General features: G+C 52.9%; 1 protein-coding gene across 1 annotated transcript; it reads left to right on the top strand.

The window, feature by feature from the left end:
• The first annotated feature begins 1,614 nt into the window (after window positions 1-1,614).
• Window positions 1,615-5,142, top strand: APLNR (apelin receptor). The gene has a single exon (XM_016200452.2). It carries the CDS (start codon window positions 1,845-1,847, stop codon window positions 2,994-2,996), a length of 1,152 nt encoding a protein of 383 aa, XP_016055938.2. The 5' UTR covers window positions 1,615-1,844; the 3' UTR covers window positions 2,997-5,142.
• Window positions 5,143-25,329: the final 20,187 nt, after the last annotated feature.

Raw genomic sequence — 25,329 nt, 5'->3', positions numbered from 1 at the left:
ACTGGGGGCCCAAGGACATCTTTTTCTTGTCCTGCCCTATTAAAAAAAAAGATTTAATTTATCAAATTTACAAATCAGGGAATTTCTCATAAAACCCAGAATTTGAACTTATGTTAAAAAAACCAGAAGGCATGGAAATGCTGGCAACCAGAGACTGAGCCCAAGAGTCCTTCTTTTGATGGAGTGCACTTGCTCTGGTTTGCCTCAGTCTCCACGACTCCCTATTGTCTCACACTGGCTCTTTTACCCATATACATTCTTAGCCTGGCTCTTGTGGGTATTCGAGTTTGGGGCTTCCTGCTTTTAGATCTCTGTGGAAGATTTTTCTGATCAAACCTCCCTTAAGACAGTGGATTCTGGTTTTGTAAGCCCTTTGCGTCTGATGTGAGCAAGACTCACCTCCTGATTTTGCATCATCTCACCCCTGCCCAACTTTAGATGGCCTCCTCCACTCTTGGGGGTGGGTATTTTTTTTACCTTATCGTGTGTGTCCCTCCCTCCTGCCTGCCCAGAGGTCCTGGAGAGGTGGGAAGACAGGGCAAAATGAGTTTCTATAGGACTGTGCTCATGGCATCTATCAGCGGCTGCCCCTTTCCCTGCCTCCTCCTATTGCTGTAACTTCCTGTCCCCACACAGCCTTACAGAAACCTCCTGGTCCATGCAGGGCATAAGAGCCTGAGGACTGAAATGCACCCCTGTTCCCTTTGCATAGTACTTCACACACGCAATCCTCTCCACGCAGGCTCCTCTTTCCATTCTCTCCCTAACTCATCCATTCACTCACCCACCCAACAACCATTTAGTGATCACCTACTATGTGCTGGGCACTGTGTTAGGTGCTTGGAGCAGAAGAAAAGCAAATGGCAAAACCAGAACAAAATTCATCCTGTGACCTTGGACATTAACCTTGTTAGGCCTCAGTTTCCCTGCAGGTTTAATGACTTGATTACAGATTCCTCTGTCTGGGGTTTCTTCCATCCTGCGACTGTTCCTGACTATAAAACTTCCTATGCTGTCTGCTAACAGCTAAGAATTCTAGAGAAATCTCCCTATAACTGTGTCTGTAAAATGTAAAAGCTCCCAGAGTGAGTACAGTGAAGCCTGGTCTGCAGGGAGAGCAGGAGTGGAGGGAGGGTGGGACAGACCCAAGGGGATAGACTGGCCTGCCGGGAGGCCTTGCCAGATACTCAGACCCTCCTTCGGAAATCTCACACCCTTCTTGTCCCCAACCCACCCTGGCTCCAGCTCAGGCTAGGTTTCAATCGGCATAATTTGCCCCACTTAGAGAAGATGGGAGGGGGTGAGAACAGGAGGGTGGTGAAAAACTAAGGGGGGGGACGGCACTCCAAGGTCAGAGGAAATCAGAGGGACAGAGGCGGGGCCAGGAGGAGAGTGGGCTGCAAGCCACAGATAACATTCTGCCCAGCACGGCAGGGGTCAATTTGGTCCACTTGCCCAGTGACAAGAAGAAAAAAAAAAAAAAGTGGGCTGTAACTTAAAGATCTTAAGACTCACAAGTGAGGGGCTGGTTTGGAGGTGGGAGGAGGGAGTGACCAGCGTCAAGGAGGAGACAGGCTCAGGAGGGCGCAGGAAGTGTCTTAGCAGAGGCCGGGGCAAGGCAGGAGAGGGTGGAGGGATCCGCGGGAGCAGCATCCTCCGGCCCTGGTCTGGGATCCAGGGCAGCTCCTCCCGCCGCTGGGAAGGGCTCTGGACACCTCCAGCTCTTCTTGTCTGCTCTCCAGGGCGTAAGCCAGAAGCTCCAGGCGCTTTCTTGCTGAGCGGGTGACAGCCACGGAGCTGGTTCCCCGGGCGACCTCCTGCCCGTCTTTTCTCTGCCCCCCAGCATGGAGGAAGGTGGTGATTTTGACGACTACGGGGCAGACAACCAGTCTGAGTGTGAGTACACGGACTGGCAGTCCTCGGGTGCCCTCATCCCTGCCATCTACATGCTGGTGTTCCTCCTGGGCACCACGGGCAACGGCCTGGTGCTCTGGACCGTCTTCCGAAGCAGCCGGGAGAAGAGGCGCTCGGCCGACATCTTCATCTCCAGCCTGGCGGTGGCCGACCTGACTTTCGTGGTGACCCTGCCGCTGTGGGCCACCTACGCGTACCGGAACTACGACTGGCCCTTCGGCACCTTCGCCTGCAAGCTCAGCAGCTATCTCATCTTCGTGAACATGTACGCCAGCATCTTCTGCCTCACCGGCCTCAGCTTCGACCGCTACCTGGCCATCGTGAGGCCGGTGGCCAACGCGCGGCTGAGGCTGCGGGTGAGCGGGGCCGTGGCCACGGGGGTGCTGTGGGTGCTGGCCGCCCTGCTGGCCACGCCGGCCATGGTGTTCCGCGCCACCGCGCCCACGGTGCCCCCCAGCCTGGACAACGTCAGCCGGGTGCAGTGCTACATGGACTACTCCATGGTGGCCACCTCCAGCTCCGAGTGGGCCTGGGAGCTGGGCCTGGGCGTCTCGTCCACCGCGCTGGGCTTCGTGGTGCCCTTCACGGTCATGCTGACCTGCTACTTCTTCATCGCGCAGACCATCGCCGGCCACTTCCGAAAGGAGCGCGTCGAGGGCCTGCGCAAGCGGCGCCGGCTGCTCAGCATCATCGTGGTGCTGGTGGTGACCTTCGCGCTCTGCTGGATGCCCTACCACCTGGTGAAGACGCTCTACATGCTGGGCGGCCTGCTGCACTGGCCCTGCGGCTTCGACCGCTTCCTCATGAACGTCTTCCCCTACTGCACCTGCGTCAGCTACGTGAACAGCTGCCTGAACCCCTTCCTCTACGCCTTCTTCGACCCCCGCTTCCGCAAGGCCTGCGCCTCGGTGCTCTGCTGGGGCCACCGCGGCTGTGGGGGCGCCTCGCACAGCAGCAGCGGGGAGAGGTCGGCCAGCTACTCCTCGGGCCACAGCCAGGGGCTCGGCCCCAGCGCGGGGAAGGGCGCCGAGCCGACCCAGGAGAAATCCATCCCCTACAGCCAAGAGACCCTCGTGGACTAGGCTGGCACCGCGGAGCAGCCGGTGCCCTGTGCCCCGCCCAGCCCCGGCCCTGCTCTCCCACGGGCAGGTGGCGGAGGGCAGCTCCACTCCTTCAGCCCTTTGGTTTCGGTCAGGGCCGCGGTGGGACGGAAGGAGAGCGAACCCTGCGGGCTCGTGCTCGGCCACTCGACATCTGCGAGACTGACTTTGCACAAGTCCCTTAACTTCTTGGAGCCTCAGTTTCCCCATTTGTGTAAAATGAGGGAAGTCGTACCGGCCCTGAAATGATGGGTGTGTCTGGCTCAGTAAGAGCTGGTGTCCCCCATCCTTTGTCCTGGGACCTCCAGCTCTTTTTTCTCCCTCCCTTCCGTTTAGTTTTCTCTACCCCCCTCCTCCCCTTTCCCCCTCTGTCTCTGCACCCCCCCCCATTCCTCACCTCTGGCTCCCGCCCCTCTCCCCTCGCTCATCCCTCCCCTCAATCCCTTCTTCCTCATTTTACCTCCTCGGGAGGGGCTCCTAAGGGTTAAGAGTCCCAGAGCTTGTAAACGCGGCCCATTCACGCTCTTTATCCTGTTCCCCAAGAAGCCAAGAGACCCGGCTGGGGGGGCGGAGGGGGGGCTGGTGTAGCGAAGAGCTAGGCTAGCGCTCCCGCAGGCAGGAGCTCCAGAACTTTCCCCCAAGTCGGATCAGAGCGCTGTGATTTCAGAGCACTCCCTTCCTGCGGCCCACCCGTGATGCCAACTAGCCGCGCTCTCTGGGGTTCCCCCCCCCCCCCAGGGGCCCTGTGGTTCATTCTCTCTCCTCTGCCGGAACTGGACAAGCAATGGGCTCCTTGGATTCCTCCTGTGCATGGGGGTTGGGAAGGGAAAGTGAGAAAGGGGCAGCTGGCATTTGGTCTGGTGCTACTCGGCTTCCCTCCCCAAACCCTGCCCCTCCACCTCCTCCAGAGCGGAGCTGAGCCCACCCCTCCCGTCACCCGGGATGTTTTTCTTGGGCACTGGTGCTACTCGCCAAGAGCGACTTTGGCTGCGGTGGAGACGCCTGTCTTGTGTGTGTATATGTGAATATATGTAAGCCTGGGTGAGCAGAGCATGCTGGCAGTGTGCCTGTGTCACTTGTCACTTGGATGACCCCGCCCCCAGCCCATCCCCATTCTTCACACAGTATCTTTTAGGGATATTGAGGCAATATTGAATGAAAATGAGCTGGCCCCCACTGGATTTGGGGGCTCTGACGGCTGGTCCGTGCTTGTAGAGAGAAGCCTGTGTTTGTGTTTGCCCCTGGCTCCCTATAGGGACATCTCTCCCCAAAGCAGCTGGCGCCCCGGGCTTGGGGGCACGCTATAGCCCTGTGTGCCGGTCCCCATGCCTTCCCTAGTTCCATGAGGGAAACAGGAGGCTGGCAAAGAGCTTCCCGTGGTCCCATTCCCACGCCTCTCACCTTGCTTTGAGTTTATGGGCGTTTCTTTCAGCACCCTCCCCTTTTCCAGGCTCTGCGACCCTCTTCTTAAGGGGGACACCTGCCTGCCATGGGGTGAGAAGCCCTGTGGGTGTTTTCTCACCCCACCATCAGGATCTGAGCCCTTGGCTTCTCCTCTTGGTTGGGGGCTGGGAGCAGTGACTGGAGCAGCCGTGCAGGGCTGAAAGATGCTGTCCACACATCCAGGGAGCCCTTGAGGGTGACATTGCTGGTGGGGCCTTTTTGAGCTGGGGCAGGGTGTGTATGTCCCTGGTTTTGCCTTTGGAGGGTTCTGGACGTGAGGGCAAAGCAGAAGCCTGGAGGCAGGAAGAGCCAGCTTGCTGGAATGGACGTCTCGGGCACCGCTGGGCCAGCTCGGACCGGAGTGTGGGGAGACTCAGCTTAGTCGTCTCCCCATCACAAGCCAGAATCTCCCACAGATTCACTTTCTCAGACCAGGGCTGTCCTCAAAGTGTCCAGTCAAGGGGGAAACAAACTTCTAGAAGGGAAGAGGGTGCCCCTCTGAGACCCTGCTGGGGACTTGCAGAGGCCCCCTGCCTGGAACTCGTCAGTGGTCCCGGAGGGAGGGTGGAGGAGGCTGCCTGCGGGTCCCTCCCTCGTCCCCAACCCACCCCTTCTTCGGGATGTCTGTGCTGTTTCCTGACCCTGTTGGTCACTGTGGTTCATCAAATAAACCTGTTTTGTGTAACTATTGTGTTTAAAGGCCCCTCTCATACAACTGCCTTGGGATGCTGAAAGGACCCCCAATTTACAAACGTTACAGTGGCGGGTGGAGGGAGCCCAGCTGAGAGGGACTCAGGGGAAGTGGGAGCTGCAAGGATGGAGGTGGGAACCGGGCGGGAGTGGGGAGGCTGCGAGAAGACGCCAGGGAAGCGAAGGATGCGGGGTGAGATTGGGGAGGGCGAAGGAAATACAGGGATGGGAGCAGCTAAGATTTTGTGCTTGGAAAAGCCTAGAACAAACGGGCACATATTTTGGAGTCTGGAGCACAGGTCTGGGGGAAAACATTAACATTTCTTCCTATGGAGGTAGACATACTATTTGTTTATTAATTTATCCCTTTATTCATTTATCACCCCACCGACTTATTCATTCCCTCCCTCCCTGGTCATCGCGTGAGCATCCATCAGTTTAGACCAGAAGTTCCAATGCTTCTCAAATCAGGGCCACTCTGCGTGGTTTTGAAAATAGTCATCCTCATTGTCCCCCAGGCCAATGAATCCCAGTCTCTTGGACTCACCCCGTGTGTTTATAATCACTAAAAGTTCCTCAGATGATGTTGGGGGGAGGCCAGGTTTGGAGATGTCTTCATCTACACAGATCCTGTCCAAATTAATGTGGGCACAAAAGACTAGAGAGCCAGAGCAGAGGAGCCGGGCTCTGGATGGTCGTGGAATTGGGGGAGGTCAGGGCTGGAATGATCCTCAGGGGGAAATATTCAGCCCAGAGGTGCTCACCAGCTTCCACAAAGACCTCTGGTACTAAGACGTTTGCAGATGACACAGATGCAATCACTATGGTAGACCCGGTAGGAATTCGAGAGCTCACATTTCTTGCACTTACCACTATGCTAGCATTTCCCAAGCATTATCTCATTGAATCCTTGCCATCCTCTGCGAGGGGCATTGTCACCTCATTTTGCTGATAAGGACACTGAGGGTCAGAGAGCTTGGCTAGGTCCCCCCACCAAGGTCACACAGCTGGTTCATGGAAGAGCCAGGCCTGGAACTGGCCCAGTCTAACTCCAAAGCCCTCACTGTCGATCACTGTTCCTTCCAAAGTACAAATGAGGCTGTTCCAGGCGGGTGGGAAGGAAAGCGAGGTGTCATCTGTTAGGTGCCTGCCACACGTGGACCTCACGTGGAGAGTGCTCCATGAACCGGTGGGACGGAGCAGGATGGGAGTCAGGGAAGGATGGTGGATGATGCATGAGAGGGAGGGAGAGAGAGAGGGAGGAGGGGAAGGGAAGAGAAACGGAGAGACAGGCAGCAAAAAAGAGAGACAGAGACAGAGAGACAGAGAAGAGAAACAGAGACGGGGTATGGGGAGGGAGGTGGGACGCAGAAGTTGGGAGGCAGGAGGAGCTGGAGGACAGGGTATCAGTGCTTGTTTTCAGTTTTCCAAAACGTACCAGGAAAAACCCTGCAGGATTATAACTGTTCACGCTATTTTTTTACAGACGTTGAAAAAAACCTCACCAGCTCTCCAGGGAAATTTGAGATAAGTTACCCCCCAAATTGTAAGATCATAGAGCACTTGGTAATTCATGAGCTCACACGTTTCTTCATTTATTCACTCACCCACCCACTCACTCAGTCACCTGTGTCTTCAACAAGTCCTTATTTATTACTTAGGTGCCAAGCAGCACGCTGGGCGCAGGAGCAGACGGTGAACAGGCCGCTGTGGCGGCCAGTCGGGTGGTGGAGACAGTTCAAGGGGTGGTTCCAGTCCCAGGGTCGGGTCGGAGCAGTGGCGGACCACTCGCTGAGCAGGGGGAGGGCACAAAGGTGCTTGCGGATGGCTGGCCGTCGCTGTGCTAATACACGTTTTAGAAGAGCTTTAGATTTAAGAAGCTTTGCTGACCTAGTACAGAGAGTTCCATACGTTCCCCATCGTTTCCTTTGTTAACACCCAACATTAGTATGACACCAATATTGATCTATCACCGTTAACGAAGCCCATACCTTATTAGGCCTCCTTACGTTCTATCGTAAGTCATTTTTCTGTTCTAGGATCCCATCCAGGAGACCTCATTACACTTAGTCATTGTGTCTCCTTAGGCTCCTCCAGACGGTGACTGTTTCTCAGACTTTGTTTTTGTTGGCCCTGACAGGGTTGAGAAGTTCACGTCCGGTATTTTGTTCTGTGAATTTTTTTTTTAAACAAATGTGTTTTTATTTTCATATGCCAGGCACATGTTTGATGATAAGGAGAGAGCAATAAATAACATACAAGAGATTCCTCTCTGTGGCAGTGTAACAATGAGTGATAAAGCGCGGCAAGCGTCGTTGCGGGAGGCGCACGCCCATCCCTCTTCCCGTGTGCAGTGACGCGTGAGCGCGGGTGGGCTGAGGTCCTGGCTGGACACACAGGTCCACAGCCGTCCCGCCTGGGTTCAAGTGTGTGGCAGCCTCTCCCACCTCCAAAGCACCCTAGAGCTCATTTCTGGCCTGAATGACTGGAAACCTGGGGACACGAGACAAAAGCAATTGTATTCAGTGGGCATCTTACCCCATGTTGCTCTGTACTTTATTATTTGGTCGTGTGACGCATCTCTTGCCTCCTCGAGAATGCCTCCTACGTGGACAGAGGGTAACGAGAAGTGGATTCCCCAAGTCTGCTGGAACTACCCTGCGCGGTCAGTGCCCCTCTGTGCCCTGAGCCCCGGGAACACACCGCTAGAGGAGCCCGGCTGGCTGCCCTGTGGCGGCTGTGTGCTCGCCTGTCTCTGCTGCTCTGCGGGAGGCTCCTCCAGTGCAGGGGCTGGGTTTGCACGTCTTTGCCCTCCCGGTGCCTGGAATGGGGCAGGTGCTCAGAGGGTGTTTGCTTAAATGATTGAACAGCTGGATAAAGAAAGTGCAGGAGGAAAGGGGAGAAATACTGATTTTTGCTTAAAGTAAACAAGTTGATTGCTTTTTAAAGAGTCCAGAAAGATGGGGTAAAGACTGGGGCCAGAAGTGCTGCACTGGGGTTGATGGGAACTAAGATCGCTACCCACTGACTCGGCTACACCCAATAGCCTTTGAACCGCCGCTTGGGAACCACAGAGCCAGAACACAGGTTTCGTGAAACCGCGTTCCCAATGAGGCATTTCTGCTGTTCTTGTAAGTGGAGTCCCTCAAGTTATCGCTTTGCAGTGACCAGTTCAGTGTTTACGCCGAGCACTGTGTCTTCAGGTCTCTCTGGCGGGATGATGGTGTGAGAGCCGGTTGGCTTCCTACCAAGTTATTGGTGAGCCAACTGGAGCCGGCACTGAGTCAAAGAGTTTCTGGGAATCTATGTTCACGGCCGAAGGACTCTCATGATGGTGGGATGTACCAACTGAGTGAAAAATAAAATCTCAGACTTCCCCTCCTATAAAAATACTCAGGGAAAACGTCACTTCCGGACCCTAAGAAAATCTGGGCCAGGTTTAAGGGCATCCAAGAAGATTTGGCGGTCTTGCTTCTGGGTCTGGAATACATCCATGAGTTCAAGAGGTTTTCCTGTATGATGTGGAGGAAGTGGCCCCTGATGGAAAGAGAGACCAGGCTTCATTCTAGGTGGGCTGGTTTGATCCCTTGGGCAGAGAACAGACTTTGGCTGCAAGGACTATAGTGACCCAGAGTTTGGGGACTGTTATCCAAGGTGTCAGGATTGAGGACCACGGATGTGACCCTTGCCCTTAGGAAAACAGAGGCACCAGTGTGATGATTAGTTGGTTTCCTGGATGAGACCTGGAAGCCCTTGAGCATCCTTGGGATTCAGCTGGCTGCAAGTTCTTTTTTTTTTTTTTTTTTTAATATGTCTTTATTGGTTTCACAGAGAGGAAAGGAGAGGGAGAGAGAGATAGAAACATCAATGATGAGAGAGTCATTGATCGGCTGCCTCCTGCACGCCCCCAAATGGGGATCGAGCCCGCAACCCAGGCATGTGCCCTGACTGGGAATTGAACCCCGATCGCCTGGATCCCAGGTGGACGCTCAACCGCTGAGCCACGCCCGGCCGGGCTGGCTGCAAGTTCTTAGTGGGGTTGCTATCAGGCTGCCAGGGCCCCTGGAAGGTGGTGGTTAGTTGCTGTGCTAATAATTAGCTATTTTTATGTTTGGGAAAAGCAGAACAGCAATTAACAAAGGAGTTGACTAAAGACAGATGTTGCAGGCTGGAGGAGGAAGTGATTTCCACTCTGATTGTGAAACTTCCAGGCAGCCCGACATGCTGGCATGAAAAACACAGCATCGTTGAGTTGGCAAGGAGTGTTCTTACCCTCCTACTAGTGAGGGAAGTCAGCCCTTGGGAAGGTTAGTGACTTTCTCAGTGTCATTGCTCAGTAGCGGCTGAGTTGGTTGGCGGGGCTCTCTCGATTCCCAGGCCTGCTTGCTTTTCATGTTACCGAGATGTCTCTTTTCTGTACTGTGGATGGCTTTGGAAGGGGTACTTGTCAGGGCAGACAGACAACCAAAGGTAGCATTGACGTGTCCGACTTGTGTTAGTGATGATTTAGCTTGTTTTACTCAAAACAATGGCATTTGTGTCTCTGCTGCCCATTCTGTTAAAAGCGCAGTTAGACAGGTCTAGTCTGAATCCCAGCTCTTGTTTGTTTGTGCCATCAAGGCCAGTCTTTCTTAAACTTTAGTGTGCAGAAGAATCACTGGGGGATGCTGTTAAAATACAGATTCTGATTCAGTAGCTCTAGGTGTGTCCAGAGGATCTTGTTTCTAAAAGACTTCTGGCAACGGTGGGTGCTGTTGGTCCAAGGAACACAGTCAGAGGAGTGAAGATCTGGGACATAATACTCATCAATGGACTGTTTTCTCATCTGTAAAATGGAATATTAAAAGTATTACCCATAGTACTGTTCTGAAGGTTCAATGAGTAATGTTTGCAAGGGTCTTGCACGGTCTCTGGCGCATGAGAGGTAATCAGTAGTGTTTTGGTCCATTGGGGCTGCTAGAACAAAGATATAATCTGGGTGGGAGGTGGGGGCAAAGATCAACCCTCTGCTTTTACAGGCAGGGAAACTGAGGTCCAGAGGAGGGAAATAAACACACAGGAGGTTGGCAGCAGAAGTGGAACAAAACTGTTCTGACGCCCAGTATTTTCTGCCACAACCAGTCAGGGAAGCCTGACGCTCCAGAATTGCAAATTAAAGAAACATGCCATCTCTCAAAGTCACTTCTTTGGGAAGTGACAGGCTTCTTTCTAGTGATGCTGCCATTTCTCCAACCATTTCTGGAAACTCCTTCAGAGACATGATCTTCAGAGCCAGCTCCTGAGTCCCAACAACAGCCCACTGCCCTGGGGAGCCTTATTTAAACACGTGGGGTGGGACCTGTCCTTGCCCTCTGGCCTTGGGTCGGAGAGCCCGAGAAGCAGCCTGGAAACATAGCATCTCCACATCTTATTTGAACTCAGATGTGCTTTGTACTCAGCGTGTTCTAGGCCCATGAGATCCCCACCGAGGTCGGGGTTCAGCTATCGCCGTGAGGTATGTCCGGTCGGAATAGGTTTTGTTTTGCAAGGCTGGTGTGCATGAGGTTGGCATGTGTCTGGCATCTTAAATGCAAGCAACAGAATCTTCCCCACTTATTTATGCAGAAATGAACTTAGTAAAGATTATTAGGTAGCTCACAGCATCTCAGGAGAGGAGAGTTATGCTTCAGGAAGGAGCCATCCTTGAGCATGCAGTTCTTTTGGGAGCCACACTGTTGCACCATGAAGTTTGCTGGGAGTGGACACAGCTCTTCCATCTCCTCCTGTCTCTCCTCCGCCCCAGCCGGAAAATAGATTCCACACGGCCTCTGGGCCCTCAGCTTGCTCTCTTTCAGGCGGATTCTCCCACGTGCACACTTAGTGAAGCTCAGGTCAGGGAACGTGGATTCCAGCTTCTAACATGGGAGGCGGAGCTCAGATCGTGGGAAGCTCCCTGAACATAGGGAGTCTGTGCAAAAAAAAGGTGAATGCTGCAGACACGGCAAAGGTTGCCTGCTGGGCTGCAGACTTCCCAGAGCCCTTATCCCTAGAATTTGGGAAGCTGCCCTTAGGTGTTCGGTGGTGACTGGGCCATTGTCCTTCCAGGTCCACCGGCTCATCTTCACAGAGTGTGATCAGCACAGAGACCACAGGATAGCTAATTTTTGTGTGCTAAAAATGTGGACTTCCCTTTACAACGAATGTAGTTAAAAGAGAAACAGGGAGTGGTCTCTCCAAGCCCCTGCAAATGGGTGGTGCTCAAGGACAAATCCTCCTGCCGCAAGCCGGCGTCCATGGACAATGCGGAGACCTTCTATCTGGAAACACTCTTCCCCAGTGATCGGAATCCCTCTGCCCCTTCTCTAGTGAACAGGAAGGTGAGCCAGCGGCTCCTGTGCGCTTGGGGAAGGATTCACAACAAGGGTTATTGAGGGGTCACTAGGCGTGAGGCACCGGGGCTCGGGCCTGGGACCAGAGGCCAGGAGGCTTCTGAGATCAGTAAGATACGGACTCTGTACAGGAAATGCAGCCTAGTATTGGTGACAGACAACCTGTGGTTAACTGGATGTCAGCAGGGTGCAGGGATAGAGGTCTTGGGGCCTTTCAATCCTGGCACCATGTGTGGGGCCTTGTGAACTAGATTTCCCTTCTGCAAAGTGGGGGCAATAAGACTCAGCTCATGTGGTTGTTTGAAGGAGTGAATAGTATGAAGTGTACAGAGCAGCCAGTGCCTGACACATAGTAGGCACTCAGCAAGCACAGATCCCCCCTGAGGCCCCACACCTGTCCTTCCCTCCCTTCAATGTGAGTGCGAAGGAGCCGTCGAGAAGATGGGGGCTGATTCTGCTTGGTGGGTCCTGGCTGGGCTCCTGGGGGTGGAAAGAGCTCCATCAGAGCCATGGGTACTGCGCTTGGGAACCGGCGGCTGGACAGCTGGCGGGATGGGGACTTCAGGGCTCTGTGAGTCACGCTGGGGGTCTGAACCTTCTGGAAGCCTGGGTGGTCAAGGAAGGGATTTAAGGCAGGGGGCTGCTCCCCAAGAGGCCAGAGCAGCTGCTCTTTTCTGGTGAAAATATCTCTTTTACTTAGGAACTGCCCTGGATTTGAGTTCTCCGTATCTCTGCTGGGACAGATAAAGATGAAAGGGCTGGACTGTTTTCTGGCCCCTTCAGCCTGGGGACGTGTGGTTGATTTCTTGGAGAGCTGCTTCTTCTTTTTACACTTCAAAATATGCTTCATTGAGGTATAACTTATATACAATAAAATGTACTATTTGAAGCGTATAATTTAATCAGTTTTAACAAATGTATACACCTGTTTAACACCCACTATAATCAACCTATAGAATGTTTTCATCCCACAAAACTGTTCTTTTTTGCTGTCTTCTTAACACCATTGCTATTTAAAATAAGCATAATAATCCTATTTGTTAAATATCTATCACTCTCAAGCACTGTTAGATATTTTACATAAATAATCTCAAATCTTTTTAATAGTTCTGTAAAAGCAGATACTATCATCTCCATTTTGCAGAAGAGAAAACAGAAGTTTAGAAGTGTTAGGCGAGTTGCTCAAGGTCATATAGCCAGCATATGGCCACGCCAGAGTTCAAAGCCAGGTTTGCCGACTGGTGAAATTGGTGCCGATGTCACCATGCCACACTCCTGAGTCCCACTGGATTATTTCTAACTGACATGAAAACTTGTGTCATGAAAACTCCATATCTACATACCTCTATATATCTTTCTACCTTTCTCTCTGTATCTATATCCGTACTTACCTATCATCTCTCCCTCTACCTATCTTACGGAATGGCAGAGATTTACCCTGTATCTCAAAATCTTCTACCTTCCCCTAATCTCTGGGAGGTCAGGTGTGTTCCCCTTTCTGGATGGAGAAGCTGAAACATGGCTAACTGGCTGTCATCAAAGGTGCCCTGGAGTGAGGGTGTCCCGTCTGCCACCTCAGTCAAGGACAGACCCAGGACTGGTACCATGTCTTAAGTCATGCACTCCTGGGGTGGAAATGTGTTCAGCCACATTAGATGGTCATTTTGAATAATGACCCTTAGTCTCATCTTTGAAAAGACAGAATGGGATTAGACTGTAAGCCTGCTTGGCTATGGCAGGGAAGTCTTGGGTGGGACAGGGAGGTAGAAGAAGGCAAGAAAGAACAAAGAAAGGGCTTATCACAAGCCAAGTTCAGTAACTTTGTAATTTATTCAGATCCAGGCCAGATCCGCCCCTGAGAGCAGTAGCAGCGGGCCTGGGTGGGCCCCTTTGATGCCGACTGTGTCCGTAAAAGGTTGGATGAAATCTCTATCAAGCCATAAATATGTTCTGGGCTCCAAACACAACCTTTCCTTAAAGGGAAGAATGCTCTTGGGTGGGGAGGTGACTTTATTTGGGTTTCCCTGGGGTGGGCAGCAGCTCACTGAAGACTCCTGGCAGGAAGCAGTCCTGGTGGCTCCTGGCCAGGCCGGTGGAGACCTCTGACCTTCTCTCTGGGCCTCAGGAACTTCTGCTTCCCTGGGAGGAGGAAGGTGGCAGGGAGGAGGGGAAGGCACAGGGAGGGGCAATGGGACAAAAAGATTTCTGAAAAAAGAAAAAAAAAATTGGCTGTCCTGGACCCAACGTGATTGGGAGGACTCCACTGAACTGTGAGCCTTAAGGCCTTGGTGCTGCTTTTTGTTGTTTGTTTCTTTTGTTCGTGACCCTTAGATCCTGAAGCCATTGAGTGAGGAGGGATCACTGGGTCTCATCTCCCCATTTTATGTAACAAAGGCCCAGAAAAGGGAATTGAGTTCCCAGGGTCACTCGGACACTTGGCACCACCTCTCAGAGCTCTACTGTGCCATTTTGTGACCTAATTAACTCAGAATGGGATGGATTGATAAAAATAACAATAACAGCCATAGCAGCTGCAGCTAAAGTTGATGGAGCTCTTCTTGATTAACTAGACATTTTCTGGGCTTTACTTCATTCAGTCCGGGTAGGCGATCAGCCCCATTTTCCAGATGAGAAAACTGAAGCTCAGAGAGATGAAATAACCTGCCAAACATGACATGATAGCCAGCAGGGGAGGGTTGGGATTGAACCCTGGGTGGATGAGACCCAGGGCAGAGGATCTCTCTGTTTTACCCATCCCATGTTCCACAAGTCTTGGTGTGCAGAGGTCAGATTGCTCAGTTAATGATTTATGTTGGCCACAGTAAATTTTCTTTTTCATTTTACATTTCTGCTTGGGTCTTGGTGCTGAGACTGTCTTTTATGCACTCAAAATTGGTTAGTTCAAAATTAATTTTCATTGGTAAGGAGAGACCGGGTTAGAGAGAACAAGCATCAGTGTGCATGCATAAGATCTATTGCCTCCTTGAGATAAAAAATGCAGCAAGAGGATAATAGTTAATATTATTTCCCAATTATCCAGTACCCCGAAGAGAAGTAACATGTATTGAACATGCCTGTGCCAGGCGTTGTAGCATCTGTTCTCTCAAAATCATCGCAATTGTCTTGCAGGAGGGGGCTGTGTTATTATGCCCATTTTACAGATTAAATTTAGAGTTAAATGAATTTTCTCAGGGCAACACTATAAATGGAAGTCAGGTTAGGGACCTCGAAGAGTTGGAAACCTAAGTCCACCATACCCTCCAGGTGTTGGACAAATCATTCAAATGGAGGGAGCAGCGGATTTACATTCCACTCCACGTGCTGGGGTGAGACCTAGGCCGAGGGAAGGAGGGTTCTCTTATTTGGTTTTCTTTTGAAGAGTGGCGAATTAATGCAAACTACAGGGACAGGGTAAACTCATAAGCCCAAAGTCAATGGCCCCCCATGTTTATCCACCAATGACCCCCCTTGTGCTCAGAAATAATTGGACTCCCAAGCAGACTGTACTGAATGAGAACTATCCCTAGATTCCCTCATTGACCAAAAAGTTAAGCCGAAGCAACAGAACTGCCCACCAGAACCCCGGACTGCCTCTGGGCGCTTGCTGTCCCTTCCACAGAAGGCTGCACCTCTCGCTCACGGGCTGCTTGGTGGGACAGCGCTGGCACTAGGGACCCCTCTCCGACCTGAGCGCACTCCAGGCGAGCTGGATGCCAAGCTGGGACCCCTCAGAGTGGGGGATAAAGCATTTACCTCCTGTTCCCGTTTATCACGTGCCCACTGTCCTTTGTCATTTTGAGTAGGACCGATGGCTTCTGCTGGGGTGTGCTTGGGCAAGCCCGCCGAGGGGCTGGGCTCCAGTCTGCAGCAGCTGTCGCCCTCCTATCACCAGGCTTTCAAGGGGCCGAGAAGCTGGTTCCCAACTGGGGAGTCTTAAGACCAGGGGGCTTGAGGGACCAGCTGCTGGGGGCTGGGGGATGCTGAAGGCGTGGCAGCCCTGGGAGGTCACCGAAGGGTCTCTACTGGCTGAGAACAGATGGTTCTAAGTGTGGGGGTCATCTTGTTGGAGGTTTGCTTTCTGAGTGGACTCGGCCCAGTTGTCCTGGTGAAGGCGGGGCCGGTGAATGTGTTTGTGTGAATATTTGAGTGTATACGTGTGTATCTGTGTGAGTATATGTATGTGTGAGTGTGTGTGTGAGTGTGAGTGTGAGTGTGTGTGTGTGTGTGTGTGTGTGTGTGTGTGTGTTCCTTTAGGTCTGGGTTTGGACTTTTAACCCAGCAAAGTCCCTTTGAAGTGGAAATCAAACAGCCCAGTCCCTCTGTCGTCCCAGCCCACTGCAGTTCCGAGGCTTCGGCAGGGAAGGCATTTATAAGCTGTTTTCTCACTTTCACACCATCTCCCCCATCCCAAATGGTGTCACAAATAGTGCATTTGTGAGACCCTGGCTGCTAGGTCTCTCTGGTTTCCATGGAAACCAGAAAGCCGGCTTGAAGGGGGTGAGAGGGAGGAGGGGTGGGGGAGGGGGAGGCCCTGGTGTCTCCGTGGGGTGGGAGGTTTCCTCTTCAGACAAAGGGGAGGAGGAACAGGGGTGTCACTGCGATTTATTGTCCTTAGTCCTGTGGCTTTCCAAATTGCTTTTAGCTCCCTGGAAGAGGGAGCTGAAAGGGGCTGGGAGCTGAGTCCTGGGACCTGAGCATAATTCAAAGGCTGGGACAAGGGGACCAGGAGGGAGAGCCCTCTCCCCACCCCATTGCCTTCTACATAAATCCTAAATTTCCTGGACCACCATCCAAATCTTTCAGTATCTGACTCCATCAGAGCTCCACTTTCCTTCATTTTTTCCACGGTGGTCCCATAGGAGTGTTGGCCTTGCTACTGGAAATTCCTCCAGGTCAGCTTTCCTTTCCACATCTCTAGCACTTGGCCCCATGGCTGATAGGAATTCATAAAATGCGCATGCTCACTCCAGACCCCAGAGCCTTAGCTGCGTGTCTGGAAAACTCTAATTCTCACCCCCGCCCCCAAGTAAGGCCTACCCCTTCTTCCACTCTCAACTCAAGTCCTGCCTTCTCTGAAGTTTCCCCAGCCCATGTTCACTACCAGGGCCTTCAAAACACGCATCTAGCCCCGTGTCTCACATGTCTATATTTGTATCTGTTTTCTCTGAATACCTGTGTCTGCGCTGAATCACAGCCTGCTCGTTTTTAAAATACAGGTTCCTTCCCTCCTGTTAGAAAGAGCATGGAATTTGGACCACGATCGCACGGGTCAATAATTCAGTTCCTATCATGAGTGTTTTGCACCCAGAGTAGTATCTTTCGAAGCCAAAACGGACCTGAGTGTGAGCTTGGCTCTGCACCTGTTTGTGAACTTGAGCAAGACATTTCACCTCTCGGAACCTTAGTTTCCTCACCTGATGGAGAGGAATAGTAATAACAGTTTCCACAGGGTTGTTTTGAAGATCACGGGAGCTATTGGTCAGGACAGTGCTTTGAAACCTGGAAGATGCCCTGAGGGTGTGTGTGTGGCTGATTTTACCGCTGGCCTCCTAGCCGGCTCCAGTCCACAAAGCCGCCCTGCTGGGGAAGCACACAGCCCAGGTTTGCTGAGCTGAGCCAAAGGCTGGTAGAGAAAATAGCGCTGGGCTGCTCACTGCGTCCAGGTGGGGGATCCCATAGTGTGTGGCCCACTGGGGCTTGAGTGCTGTTGGGGTATCTGGGAGACATTCTTAAGGTGAGAAATCTGTAGGGGTCAGAGGTCACAGCCTAGGGTGCTGCAGTTCTTAAGAGGAACTTTAGGGCAAGGGTCAGGTGAAGATGAAGAAATCCTAAGGAATGGGGGTCAGGAAAGCTTATATTTAAAAAATCCTGGGGTACCTGCTACCTGCCAGCCACTGTTATCTACAAGCCCTCATCTGGCTTTGTTTTCCCAGCCACCTTGTGAAGCGGACATTACTGTCCCCATTTTAAAGGTGAGGACACTTGCTTGGACTCAGCACTTCCTCTGAGGGCCTGTATTCCCTCCCTGACTCTTGCCTGAGGTCTTAAGGTCCCAGGCCCTAATGCAACTAGAGTTAGATGACCCCTAGAAAGACCTGCTAAGTGCTCCCCAGGGAGAGAGAACCAACAGGCGTGGAGACGGTAAGAAAACATTTGGTTGGAAATCACAGCTTGTCATCCAGGAGTGAGCTCACACCAGGGAGAAGACATGCAATGGAGCTTCCTGTGTTGTTCCCCGGGTGGTCCGGTCCCCGCACCCCCTCCCTGTCTGTATGTCCACTTAACTCACAAACATCCATCACCACGGGCCATGGGCGCGGGGTGACCTGGAGGGGCAGTGGCATGGAGGATGGCCAGCAGCTGGCCTCCCTGGCCCCCTCCGGCCAGGCCTCAAAGTTCCCAGGGGCAGGGCGAGTGATTAAGGACCGTCTGTCAGGACGTGCCCACCAGCTGCCAGGTGACCTCGGAGGCTGTTTAATGTCCAGCAACACAATGTCAGTCACAACCTTTGCCTTGTCGGCACCACTAGAGGATGGAGCTAATTCCAAAGAGGAAAATGTCTTTAAAATAGAAGCTCTCGCCTCCTCGGCCTGCCCCCTGGCCTTTCCTGCAACTTCAAGGCTCCGCTTGGAAGCCTGGAGGTGGCTGTTTTCCTTCTACAGTTGAGCCAAGCAAGGGGAGGCCAGTTGGGAAATCCTCCAATGGGACAGACCACTGAGAACAATTATTGTCTCGGATCTTAAGAAAATGCTTTGATTTCCAAGGCAATGTCTCAGAGAGCCCCCCTCACCCCTTTTATGAGATGGGGAGGACCCTATTCTCATTCCACAGCCCTGCCTGCCACCCAGAGGGACACTGTGCACTCCCAGGTCTGGGGCTGCAGGGTGCAAGACGGTAGCTGCTAGTTCTATGTCGCTGGTCAAATTTAAATGATTTAAAATGAAATCATAGCAACATTTCTGCTTTTCAGTCCCACTGGCCACATTTCAAGTTCTTAACAGCCACACGACTAGTACCCATCAGGCTGGCCAGTGCAGGTGTGGGACATGCCCATCATTGTGGGGAATTCTTTCGGGCAGCACTGCCCAAGCAGTGCTTCTCCACCCTGGCTGCCCGTTGGAGTCACCTGGGAGCTGATGAAAAGCCCTGATACCTGGCTGGGGCTCACCCTCAAGACTCTCAGTCTGCAGGTTTGGGATGGGGTCTGGCACTGGGATTTTTCAAGTTCCCCAAGTGACCGAGTGTGCAGTCAGCACTGGCCCACTGAGCCTGAAACTTACTTTGCTATAGGGATCATGGGGAGCATGATTCTTGCCTCGCTGGCATGGCTCAGCGGTTGGGCATTGACCTACGATCCAGGAGACTGCGGTTTGATTCCTCGTTAGGGCACATACTTGGGTTGTGGGCTTGATCCCCAGCACGGGGTGTGCAGGAGGCAGCTGATCAATGATTTACCATTGATGTTTCTCTCCCTCCCTCCCTCTCCCTCTCTCTTTCTCTCTCTCCCTCTCCCTTCCTCTCTCTGAAATCAATAAAAAGTGCAGATTCTTGCGAAACTTCTTTAAGGAATCTGGCAGGTCTGGGGCAGGTCTCAGGAATCTGTGTTTTTTTGAATCATGTTAAATAATTCTTATGGTGAAGCGGGTTTGGGAAAAATTGGTGTAGACTAGAGACAGAAAGAATGTCATTCACCAGGCACCTTTTATAGGTCAGGCGCTGTGCTGGGGCTATAGCCACAGAGTCCCAAGGCCGTGATCATCCAGCAAGGTGGGCTTTATCTGTACATGTGTCACAGCTAAGGACAATGTAAATTCATGAAAGGTGAAGTTGTTTCCCAAAGTCACTCAGCCAGTAAGTGGTAGCCTTTAGGTCTGGTCTGAGTGTTAAAGAAAGTGGGCTCTGGAGTCATTCTGGGGTTTAAATCATGCCACTCAGTGTGTGACCACGGATAAGCCACTAACCCCCTCCAAGTCAGTTTCCTTCTTTGTAAGCTGGGAATCATCACAGGACCTACCTCTTCGGGATGTCGGGGTGCGTAAATGAGAGGATGCAGGGCAGGGACTGCGGGCTTCAGATTTGTGTTCAGTAGACTTCACTCTGGTGATAGGACAGCGCTGCTCCCGGCACGTTTGTCCCTTTCATCACATCTCTATTCCAAGAGATTCTTTTGTGTTTCTTTTGCCATCACCCTGTCTGTCTGTCTGCCTCTGTTTAATTCTGGTAGGGAGGTGTGGCTCTAGCTGCTGGGTGTGGGGCGTCAGGACGGCTGTTGGCGGCCAGGTGGGCCCAGGCTGCCTCCGTGTCCCAAGTCCCCTGTGCTGTTCTCTCTCTCTCTGCTCTTTTGTTTTTCATACCAAGAAACAGAAGCTTAGAGTCGTTAAAACATTCATCTGCCATCACATGACTAGTAACTAACAGAACTGAGATTTGACCCCAGGCTCAGGCCCCAAAGCTGTCACTCTAGGTTGTCACCCAAACAGAAGAAGACAGAACAAAAAGTCCACATAAGAAAAGCAGAGTTTTGTGTGTTTTGCTCCAGAAAGTACGTTGATGCTGGGGGAGCAATCGGATACTGATGCCGTCCCCTGTGTGCTGGAGTAGTTACCCCGATTCCCGGACCAGGGGAATGCAGCCCCTGGAAGGTGTGATGTGCCGGGAATACCTGGCTAGCAGGAGTCACATGCAGGAGCAGCCATGGTCTGTCGGCTGCCGCATCTCTGCTCTTCCCAACGTAAGATCCCTCGGAGGAATTGTGCTTGTTATTACCTCCAGTTTTGGGGCACCCTCTCCCTCCTGTCGAATCCCTGAGTGATGAGGAGCCTCTCTTCCAGGAATGGAAGGACTGGGGTTTGGAAAAGGCCTGAGCAAACACATTATCCCATCTTACTCTGGTTCTTTCCCAGGGAGGAGGGGAGACACCCTGACCTCTAGGTCCCTGTGGGAAATGCTGGCTCCTGGGAAGGCCTTTCCCCCTTCATTCACTGGAGTTCTGCACTTGCACGGAAGGAGGGCTAGCTTGTGGGCTAGGTGGGCAGCAAGGGGATCAGGCAAGAGAACGGATGTTGGAGCTGGCAGATCTGGATTTGAATTTCTCTTATTTCCTTCCTGTTGTGTGACCTTGGGCACATCATTTAACCAGCCTGAGCCTGAGATTTGTCCTACTGTAAAAGTGAGACTAATAAAAATGACAGTCTTACATAGTTGACTTAGACAATGGTCATTAATGTCTAGCACTGCCGGACACACAAAGGCATCCTGGTGGGGTCGGTCCGTTGCCATCCACACGTGTAGTTATCGGCCAGCCAAGTGGAGAAACAGAGAGCTGGAGGGGAAGTGGTCACGCTCCACCTGGACTTGCCCCAGGGCCCCTTTCTCTCAGTGTTGACTGGGGACAGAGGAAAAGGGGGGCTGGTCTTGGAGAAAGGACAGAAGCCCTTTAATGAGTTCAGGAAAGCCCATCTCCTGACAATAACAGCCGGGACTGTGCAATAACATCCTGCCAGGAGAGGCAGAGACAGGATTTGCTCTGGGGCGGGAGCGTGCGGCAGCCTCCCTGCCCACCGGCCTGCCCTCTGGTCCCTCAGCCCTAAGGAGGCGCAGGAAGTAGCAGCCAGGGATCAGAGGGACCTCCGCGTGTGTCCTGGACTGATACGGGGACTGGAACGCCAGCTCTCCCGGACAGGCACTCCCGTCGGGCGGGGTGGCATCTCTTTCCCTGTGGGCTGTCCCTGCCCCACTGCTGGCCCTGCCTCAGCCGGAGCTCGGGTGCCTGCTCGGCCTCCCATGGTTCCACTGAGTCAAGGAGCAGGACTGGTGAAGGGGAATGGTTCTTACCTGCCAGTCAAAACACCAATATTTGTTGAAGTTTTTCCATGTGCTGAGGACAGAGCTTGTCTGTGAAAATGCAGTGATGATGGGAACAGATACCGGCCCAGCTCCCACAGTGACCTGGGCAAGTCACTTTCATTCTCTGGACCCCATTTCCCAGGTATGAAAAAAAGATGTAACCGGGTGAATCCAAAAGGCCCTTTCATAGAAAATATCCTATGACTCAAAACTAACATGAACCTCCCTGCCCTCAAGACGCTTCTGGTCTGGGGTGCGTGACTGAACGGGACAGCACACTTGGTGAATGCTGGCTGATTCTCAGAAAGCATCTGATCAGGGTTGGAAAACGGAGGGAGGACCACAAGTCTCCGTGTCCTGGAAAATGGATTTTATGTATGCAGAGAAGGAGGGATTGCCAAAATGTGCTCTCTGCCTGTGAAACAGGCCAGAGTCTCCATTAGTCTCAGTCCTGCGTGGGGTCAGCCTCTCCAGCTGGTGAGGAGGGGACACACAAGCTACAGCTGCTCTCCCCATGGAACAGCCCACTGACCCTGCTTTCAGGACCCTCCTGGTAAAGGGATGGCTTGCTATCCCAAGTCTCAGAGGCCCTGGTCCCTAGGGTCACAAACAGGACAGGGAGGGAGGCAGTGGGGAAAGATGTCAACTTGATGAAGGACACCCAGGTTATATGCCTGGTTCTGACAGTGAGTGACATGTCGTGCAGCTTGGGTATGTGACACTCTTCCTCTCAGGGGCTGAGTTTCCGCATATCTGCAATGACAGAGTGACACTTTTCCTAGTGACAGCTGTGTTCTGGGCACTGGGTGCTGATGATAAAAGGTGAAAAAGACTAGGTCACTTCCCTTGGGCAGCCTCCAATCTGGTGAGAGGCACACGTGGAGACACATACTTTGCCCTGGCCAGCATGGCCCAGTGGGTAGAGCCTCAGTCTGTGCACCAGATGGTCGCAGGTTCGATTCCCAGTCAAGGGCATGTACCTGGGTTGCAGGTTCTATCCCTGCCCCCAGTCTGGGCATGTGTGGGAGGCAAACAATCCATGTCTTTCTCTCTTTCTTTCTTTCCCTGCCCCCTTCCTTCCACTGTCTCTAAAAAAAAAAAAAAAAAAATCAGTGGGAAAAAATATCCTCACTCCTCCAGTGGGGATTCCCTGGGGGTGTAGAGGCACAGGCATGGGGCCCTCAGTCCAGCTGGGGAGGTGCAGGAAGGCTCCCTGGAGGAGGAGTCTACATTCACACTTGAATGATCAGTGCAAGTAAGTTGGTAGAAGGAGGTGGGGGGAAAGCACTTTAGACATTTCCAAAGGACAGTGAGCATATCCAGTCATCCTGCTTTTGCAGCATGGACTCCGGCTCCCCACCCCCTTGCTGCCCCCAGGCTGACTGGTGCTCTGGAGCCGCTCCTCTGTCTGCCCGGCTGGGAAGGCAGCCAGCGCCAGAGGTCTCCGGGGTGGACTTCTGAGCACCTTCTGCTGTAATGAACTCGGAGCTCAGCCCACAGTTGACTTTAAGTCACAAGCTTGCTTTAGGCAGAGTTTCCCAGCAGTCAGCAGGATGTCTCCTCAGGAGCCTCAAAGTCTTAGATCAGAGCCGACATGGCCATGGTCTCTGCCAGGGTTTGCTGGAAGAGAGGCCACCCACCCCTCGGGGCTGAGCCACGCTCCCCCCATCTTCCCATCTTGGGAATATTCATTGAGTGTAGACTGGGAGCGAGTAGGAGTGAGAGAAAGCAGAGAATCTCATCAATGCGCACACACGATGGTGAACACACACTCACATACAGAGTTTTGCGCAGGAAAGGGTATGGTCCCGCGGGAAAGTCTTAGCAGGGCACCCGAGCTGCCTGGCAAGTTCATGGAAGGACGTCTGAGCAGGGATGCTTGAGGTGGGGTCTACAGGGTAAGAAGAAACTTGCAGTCGAAGAATGGGGGGGGTGTAGAGAAGGAACAGGTCGACTTTCCAGACACAGGAACAGCGTGTGCAAAGAGCCTGGGGCTAAGAGCCCTGGTCCCTTGAGGTGGTAAAAGAAGGCCAGGTGGCCAGTGTGCTGAGAGAAGGGGAAGGCCTGTGACATGGTGCTGAAGGGTTGGCTGGACTTAGCCAGAGGGTCCTGCAGCGTTTTACTATTTATCCTAAAAGCAGTGGGAATCCGTATCAGCAGGGGCTAATAATATGTCACATCTGATGCCTCGAGGAGAATGGATGTGGGAGGAGGTGGTGGGTGTTGCTGGACCAGTTAGGAGTCTACTGCAGGGGTCCAGGTGGGAGATGGGTTGGCCGGAATGATGGGTGACGGTGAAGGTGCTGAGGTGGTGTCCGTTTTGGAAGCGTGTAGAATGCATGCTGGTCGCTGGAGTGGGCCTGGCAAGGACGTCTCCCAGTTTCTGAAAAGCCAGAGCTGTGGAGGATTGCGAGGTCATCTAGTCCACCCCTCATCTGATGACACAAGGAAACTGAGGCTCGGAGGTGGACAGGGCCACGGCCACACGGGCAGAGCGCTGGATCCCAACCCTGACTATCCTGTTCTGTACAAGAGAGTCCCAGAATCAGAACAAGTCAGAGCAGGAGAAGCCTTGGAAGCCGGCCAGTCTAATATTTTATAGATAAGGAAGCTGAGCCCAAGAGGGAAAGTCTGCAGGGGGTCAGAGGCCACCCAGGGAGTTAATTAATTAACCAGCCGAGTGGTCTAGGCGTACACAAACATGGCTCGGGAGACCCCTAGATAGTGGGACTTGTGTTTGTTCAGGAGGGACAGAACTTGGCAGAAGTCCCTCCAAGTGCTTTCCCAAGCCTCCTTGCGCCCGCTGGCCCCTCTCTCAGCTGGCTGCCTGGGGTTAAGGAGTCCAGATGTCTGGGGCCACTGAAGCCACCGGATTTTCCCACGTCACGGGTTCCCAGTGTTTGGACTCGACAGCTCGGCAGTCATGCTGGAGGCGGTGGGCCACAGGGAAGGAAAGCGACGCTGTTCTTTCAATGCATTTCCCAGCATCTGAGTTTAGGGAGGGGGCTGATGGCCTTGGATGCCCTGGATGGGGCCCCTCCGGTTGGGCAGAGCCCTGCAGCTGAAGCCACAGCCTGCCCGTCGCTGCCCGGTGCCTGCATAGAGCGACCTTGCTCTTCAGAAGCGAAGGTCGTGCCAGCGTCTGACAGATGTGTCAGGGTCTGACAGATGTTATCAAAGCCCGCTGCTTCCCGATGTAAGAGATCACTGGGAGATGTTAGTGTGGACGCCAACATTTTCTTTTTGCTTTGTTTTGTTTTGGAGAAAAGCAGGCTGCACAGTTGAGGTTGGGGTTGCTTTAGGAGATTCGAAAACATATTTTTGAGCAGCTGTCTGAGTAGCTCGTTGTCAGTGTGACCTGGCTTGGTCCTTAAGGTCTCAGAGGGACTCCGAGTATCAGTTCTCCACAGCTGTCTTCTCGAGTCCTCAGGAAGGTTCAGGTACAGGGGACAAGGGCACCAGCTCGGTGGGGGCTCAGGGAGCTGGGAGGACTGGCAAGGTGAAAGTCACAGTCTTCATAATCGTACCACCCTGGGGGTGGCGGGGTGGGGCACAACCGTGTCCCCACGTCACTCACTGCCTGTGTGGCATTGGTACTTGCCTCTCTGAACTTCGGTTTCCTGTTTTTTTAAGTGAGGGTGAAGACACCTGTCTCATGGTCTCATTGTGAGCATGGCAAGAGGTAACTGCTGAAAAGCACTGAACATGTCTGGCATTGAAAGAGTGCTCAGTAAATTTCAGTTGTTTTATGTCTCACCCCAGGATCCTGAAATCAGCCAAGGCTGAGTCAGATGGGTTCAGAAGAAAAGAATCTCCCTTTCTGGCGCTGGCCGTTCCTGGATGTCCCTTGGGGTTCACTGCCATGGCAACGGTCCACGGAGTGGTGAGGAAGCCGATCGATCTGGGAAGCTGGGCAGCCAGAGCGCGGCCTGGCCTGCTGGCGCCACGGCCAGTGGCCAGCAAGGGTG

Source organism: Miniopterus natalensis, chromosome 11 (assembly GCF_054644295.1).
Source record: "Miniopterus natalensis isolate mMinNat1 chromosome 11, mMinNat1.hap1, whole genome shotgun sequence".
Classification (NCBI taxonomy): domain Eukaryota; kingdom Metazoa; phylum Chordata; class Mammalia; order Chiroptera; family Miniopteridae; genus Miniopterus; species Miniopterus natalensis.
The sequence above is the reverse complement of the archived record's forward strand: the minus strand, read 5'-3'. Positions and strand labels throughout refer to the sequence as shown.